At 47.2% G+C, this 6,081-nt stretch overlaps 1 protein-coding gene across 1 annotated transcript; it reads left to right on the top strand.

Annotated features, from left to right (window-relative positions):
- LOC136458183 (uncharacterized) lies at positions 1-4,225 on the top strand. The gene is made up of 2 exons (XM_066458165.1): positions 1-942; positions 3,396-4,225. The coding sequence occupies exons 1-2, from the start codon at positions 819-821 to the stop codon at positions 4,085-4,087; spliced, it is 816 nt and encodes a 271-aa protein (XP_066314262.1). The 5' UTR covers positions 1-818; the 3' UTR covers positions 4,088-4,225.
- Positions 4,226-6,081: the final 1,856 nt, after the last annotated feature.

Below are 6,081 nucleotides of genomic sequence, written 5' to 3'. Positions count from 1 at the left end.
CGGTGTGCGTGTGTTCCACGGCGAGCAAGGAAAACGGCAAGCTGGTGCGCATGGTCCGCGGCGAGGCGAGGCGGCCAGCCCAAGCTCCACGGTAAGCCTCACGAGCTCCGCGGGTGAGGCTGTGCGAGCTCTGCAGCGAGCCTCGCGACCTCCGCAAGCTCTGCGGCAAGGTTGCGCGAGCTCCGTGGCGAGCTGGACCATCTTCACGGCAAGGCTACGTGAGCTCCGCGGCGAGCCTCGTGACCTCCATTGCGGCCTGCGCAAGCTCCGCGAGCCCCAAGCCAGCACCGGCGGCTGCGTCCTCACAAGCAACGCAAGCTTTGAGCAAGCAAGCAACCGTAGACGAGATTAATCAATCGAGCAACGCAGGCGGCGGCCTTAGGAGACGACGCCGCGAGGTCCACCAGCGTTGAAGCCGAAGCCAGCGACCTCCCCGTCAGTCGCGTCCATGGGCGGCAGCGAGGACGAGCTTCGTGTGCGTCGGAGTTCTCCGGGCTCGGGAAGCCAGCGCGGGGCCGCGCCCCGGCAGGCCGACGACGCCGGGATGGGTGTCGAGTCATGGCAGGGAAGGCGGCGTCGGGCCATGGTCAGAGCTCCCGTGGGATTGGCGGTTTCGTGCTCGACGATGTCTTGCTCGGCGGCATCCGTTCATCAGGGTCGGGGCGCGCGCGGGAAGGGATGCTGGCGGCGACGAGGAGCATGGGCCGCGCGGTGCAGACGGCGGGGAGGTCGCGTCCGTGCAACGTCGCGGCGGGGATTGGCGTCCGTCCGAGGTCCGCGGCGGCGGCCGCACGAGCGATGCTTCTGCTTCACCGGTGATGCGAGCTCCCACCGATGGTGCGCACAGGATCCTCAATCGCCCGATGGAAACGGAGCCCTCCTTCCCAACGCTGTATGCGATGATTTCGACTGCCTCGTCGCGCGTGTGGATGTCGTTTCTAGGTTAGACGTCGTTTCTAAGTTTTTTTCATCTCTCGTTAAATTGACTGACACATCACCAAAATAGCTACGTAACAAGCTAATTAATAGAAATAGAAACCACGCTGGTTTGGAGTGCCCTTAGCCTGCTCTTCGTTCGCTCTCTCAGCAGAGTACCAGTAGACACACACACTAGTGTTGTGTGTTACTCAACTGTACTAGGCTTAGGCCATAGACACAAAACTTAAGGGGTGTTTGGTTGCCCCTCGTCGCGGTCCCATCGAATATTTAGACATATACATGGAGTATTAAATATAGACTAATTACGAAATTAATTGCATAGTTTATGACTAATTTGCGAGACGAATATTTTAAGCCTAATTAGTTTATGATTTGACAATGTTTTGCTATAGTAAACATGTGCTAATGACGAATTAATTATGCTTAAAAAATTTGTCTCGTGGAGTACTGACAGATTATGTAATTTATTTTTTTATTAATATTCAAATACCCCATACAACATCGTTCCGACCTACTCCTAAATTTTAGTCATCGGATCCAAACACCCCTTTTCTCCGAAACCAATGGCAAGTCGTAGGACAGGTTTTGGCCTGTATTTTGTTGCCATGATAGTCACCTGCATATGCCACCTATATAATACGGAGTACTAGTATATGCCACCTACAGTATTATATAGTGCTCACTCCGGTTCTCTAAAGTAAGTCGTTTTGGACATCGATATGGTCTTTAAAAAACAACTTTGACTGTAATTTTTTACTATAAAATATTAATAAAATATAGTCGATATATACTTTTATGAAACTATATTTCGAAATGAATCTACTTATATCACTTTTATATTTTCAAACTCAACAAAAAAAAATTATTTATAGTCAAAGTTTAAAATATTTGACTTAAGACGACCTCAAAACGAGAACCCGAGGAAGTACCTACTGTATGCCACCTTTCGCCGTAAGAACGGAGAGAAGAGGGTTGGGGTAACTCCCAGTCACTGGCTCCCTGCGCGGCATGATGCATGCACATGTTTTTACGAGTGTACATTTACGACGTGCAATGTATATGCATGTGGACATAGGCTTAATAGTACAAGTCTGTGCATACGATTTTCATGTATGCTTGCAATCACATATTCTGCGAATGATAAGCCTAAAAAACTTGGTCAGAATCTGTCTAAAGTCCAGTTTGGAACATATAAATATTGTTTTTCTGTTTCTATTTTCCATGAGAAACTGAACTGATTCACATGTAAAATTCCTTTGTTTCAAACATGCTCTAAATGCGTAAATGTTAACTAGTAGTACGTATTCATTACGGAATAGAATGCGCACTGTCTAATTATTGTTATAGCTAAAAAAGGGTTTTTACGGTTTAGACTAAAAATTGCCAATTGCAGAATGACGACTTTTTTTTGTCAAGCAAGTGCAAGTACTGAGTATAACATCATAACGTAAGTCAAATATTGGACACATCAAATCGACGTAGTCTTGTTTTTCTCCTTATTAAAGAAAAGTAGTACGTACCTATATATATATAGGTCATTATTTACTCTGATTACATAAAATCAAAGCAAATGATTTTGGGCACAACATCGGTCAATGAACGAACCGGAAAAAGTACACAACAAAATTTTCTCATTTTATTTAGTAGTGATAAATATCGATGTTCATAATTTCGAAATTGGCTGGACTACTACTTCATGGATCCGTTCTTTTCATTGGTCTGTACTGTATATATAAAAGCAGTTCCTTTGAAACAGAAAACTTGTTATTGCTCTATATAATCCCTTTTGAGTAATTATAATGTAATTACTTCCTTTTGCACCAGTTTTCAGAGAATAGCAGTACATTGTAAACCCCCAGTTCTTGTATAGCACTACCTTTTTTTTTTGTTATTTGAGCAAGATTATGGCTTTAATTACCCGACCTTAAAACTCCATGCAAACTTCATAGGAGTACATAGTAAAACCCTTCATTTGCCACCATGACAAATCCTTATTACCACATGATACGCGGGCATAGGGTCATTGTGGTCATGAGATGCATGCAAGATTTTTGTTGCAAAGCAGGAAAGAATTTTTGTTAGGAAATCCAGACGAGTATTTGTGATAATTTATGAAATTTTTTGTTTTAAATTTTGTGAACGTGCTTATTACTATTTAGCCCATGTTTAGTTCCAACCCAAAATCCCAAAAAGTGCTACAGTAGCCATCACATCGAATGTTTGCGGCCCGTGCATGGAGCATTAAATGTAGACGAAAAAAAACTAATTGCACAGTTTGGTGGGAAATTGCGAGACGAACGTTTTGAGCTTAATTAGTCCATATTTGAATACTAATTGTCAAATAAAAATGAAAGTGCTACAGTAACATAAAATTCTAACTTCCTGGGACTAAACACGGCGTTATTTTCCTTCAGCTACTACTTGTGGTGGTTCTTGAAATAGGGGTAATCTTGCAGGGCTTCATTGCACATGGAAAAAAGAGAGAAAGGATAGAGGAGGAGGGAATCCCATGCTCCTTAAATCCTGCTCCCATTCTGCTACCGTCGCGTCGTACAGCACCATTTCCATACAGGCGCTCTCTCTGACGCAAGCGAAACGAGCTTCGTCCACCTCCCCACTCAATCAAACAAAGAAGAAGGAAGGCATGGACCGCACCTACAAGGGCGGCATCAAGGCGTACTGGAAGCGCCGGGGCTACTACCGCATCGACGCCGCCGCAGCGCAGCGCCGCCCGCCACTCCCCACCGCGGAGCTCGGAGGCGGTGGCGTCGCCCAGGCCCCGGAGGATGGCTCCGGCCGGCGCCATCGCCGTCGCCGCGGGTGGCGCGTGCGGCGCGGCCAGCTGGGGCGGCGGCTGCTCTCCGCGCTGTCGCCGCGCCGGTGGCTCATGCGGCTCTGCGACGCCTACGTGTCCGCCATGCTGCGGCTGGCGTCCTCCCCCGCCGTCGTTGGGTACGGCGCCGGCGGGCCCTACTGCGCCACGGCGACCCACGGCCACGGGGCGGCCGTGCAGCTCAAGGAGTACGACGAGAAGGTGCTGGTGGAGATCTACAGGTCCATCCTCGCGCGCGGCGGGCCTCTCCCCATCGCCGGCGACGGCGCCGGTGCGCCTGCCGCCCCCACGCTACGGCTACCGACGGCTGTTTGAGCTTGAGCGGCAAAAAGAAACACGTACTCCTATGCTTCTTGCTTACTCTTTATGTCGCGACTTGTAATAAGTTGTAACTTTCGTGCGCCTCACAATGCAAGCATTCCTTCTTCGTAAATCACGGTTCCTGTTTTCTTCATTCACAATTCGATCATCAAGCTCTGTCTGGTGCATATATTCCACCGCGGATAACAAGCTCTGTCTGGTTTGTCTGCTATACTAGCGCAAAGTGCAACCATAGTGAAAATGTTTCTAGGCCACGTTTAGTTGCGCCGAGTTGGCGCCGCCTGAAACACTGTAGCAACACTGTTGCTACAGTGTCGTTTTGTTTTTATTTGGTAATAATTGTCCAATCGTTGACTAATTAGACTCAAAACGTTCGTCTCGCAAAGTACAATCAAACTGTGCAATTAGTTTTTAATTTCGTCAACATTTAGTACTTCATGCATGTACCGCAAGTTTGATGTGACGGGGAATCTTCTTTTTGCATAGTACCAAATTCTGGAATTGGGATGAACTAAACACCCCTAGTGATGAATCGAAGAAGAACAAAATGTGGAGGTTATTAATTAGCATCTCTACTTTGTTAACAAGTCAGAATTTTAGTATTGCTCAGCCGTACACAAATACGGTCTAGTACTCCCAAGACCTGATCTTGGCATAGGTTTTAGATGCTCCTGAAGTACCGTAGTAACAACTGTTGCAGTACCTGGTACGATTTTCATAGATTCTCAAGCATGAGCTTAAAAACTTGCCTTTGCCTCGCTAGCAGTAGCAGTAGCAGGTAAGGTAGGCAGCCAAACCAGGTACTGCTACATGTGACGGTCGTCTGGCAATATTTCTAGCCTGTACTGTACTAATGCCGCGCCCATCACTAAAATACAACCCCCTTACCAAACTTCATCATCATCATCCTCCTCCTCCTAACACACACAGGGGCTGGGCCGGGCGCGAGCACGAGCGCGGGCAGCGGTGTCCACGCCGCCCGCCCGCCTCCTCGATGCGCCAGCTGGGGCAATCGCGCGGCGCACAGCATGGAGCTCTGCTCTGGGATTGGGCAAGTGCTCCTTCCTACCTTAACATTTTCGGCACTCGATCAGCCACGGCCCTGTTTCACAGCAAAATCCTTGTGTGCTCTTCCTGCAGGTGCATCACATACCAAAAAATCTCCAACTACTACTAAGAAATGTCAATAATTGGATTCCACATAACATAACCAACGTCCTTATATAGAATAATATAAAAAATGTTCTGACCACGACGAGTCCACGACATAAAAAAGCCCAACCAAAAGCAGCTAGCTAGCAAACCGAGGCCTTGTCCACGAAGAAGGCCTTCTTATTAGTTAGTCCCGTTTGGTAGGGCTTTTTTATCAGCCGTTTGGAGCCGTTTTCTATCAAACGGGGTAAAGTAAAATAGTTTCACTTGTTAAACCCCTAAAACATGCTCTCACAGTGATTTTGGGTGGGATGGAGCAAAAAAAAAAAGTGACTTCTCCCGGCTCCTCCTCCAAACCCCTAAAAACATGCTCTCATAGGGAAGCCATTTTGCCAAACGGTTTACCAAAATCACTTCAGCTCCACCGATTGAACTGTTCGTGGAGCTAAAACAAAAAAAATGACTTCACTAGTGAAGTGAAGCCCTGCCAAACGGGGTCTTAGTATTACCATACCACTTGCTTAACACAACTTCCGCTGTTGGCACAGACGCCCTGCTATTCGGTTACGTTCGGTGCGAGAGCCCGAAGATCAGCTTGTTCGCTTGTTGATTTCAGCCAGCCCAAACCAGCCAACCAACGGTGTTTTTCTCTCACAATAAACCAACACCAGCCAGCCTAAACCAGCTCAGAAACCAACCAGCGAACAGGCCCGATGTCCCTTAAGAAGTGGAAGCTTCGTTATCGTCTGAATGACCGTGGCATCACAATTATTTCCCCAATAATCTAGTAGCAATTGTGATTAATTAACCAGACATAATAGTTCATCGCTTAATTT

Source organism: Miscanthus floridulus, chromosome 6 (assembly GCF_019320115.1).
Source record: "Miscanthus floridulus cultivar M001 chromosome 6, ASM1932011v1, whole genome shotgun sequence".
Lineage (NCBI taxonomy): Eukaryota > Viridiplantae > Streptophyta > Magnoliopsida > Poales > Poaceae > Miscanthus > Miscanthus floridulus.
The sequence above is the reverse complement of the archived record's forward strand: the minus strand, read 5'-3'. Positions and strand labels throughout refer to the sequence as shown.

Bases quoted from the DNA above. Each gene is read 5' to 3' on its own strand.
- LOC136458183 (XM_066458165.1), top strand. From the start codon at position 819: ATGCGAGCTCCCACCGATGGTGCGCACAGGATCCTCAATCGCCCGATG. The intron at 943-3,395 runs GTTAGACGTCGT...GTAATCTTGCAG, and splicing joins CGTGTGGATGTCGTTTCTAG to GGCTTCATTGCACATGGAAA.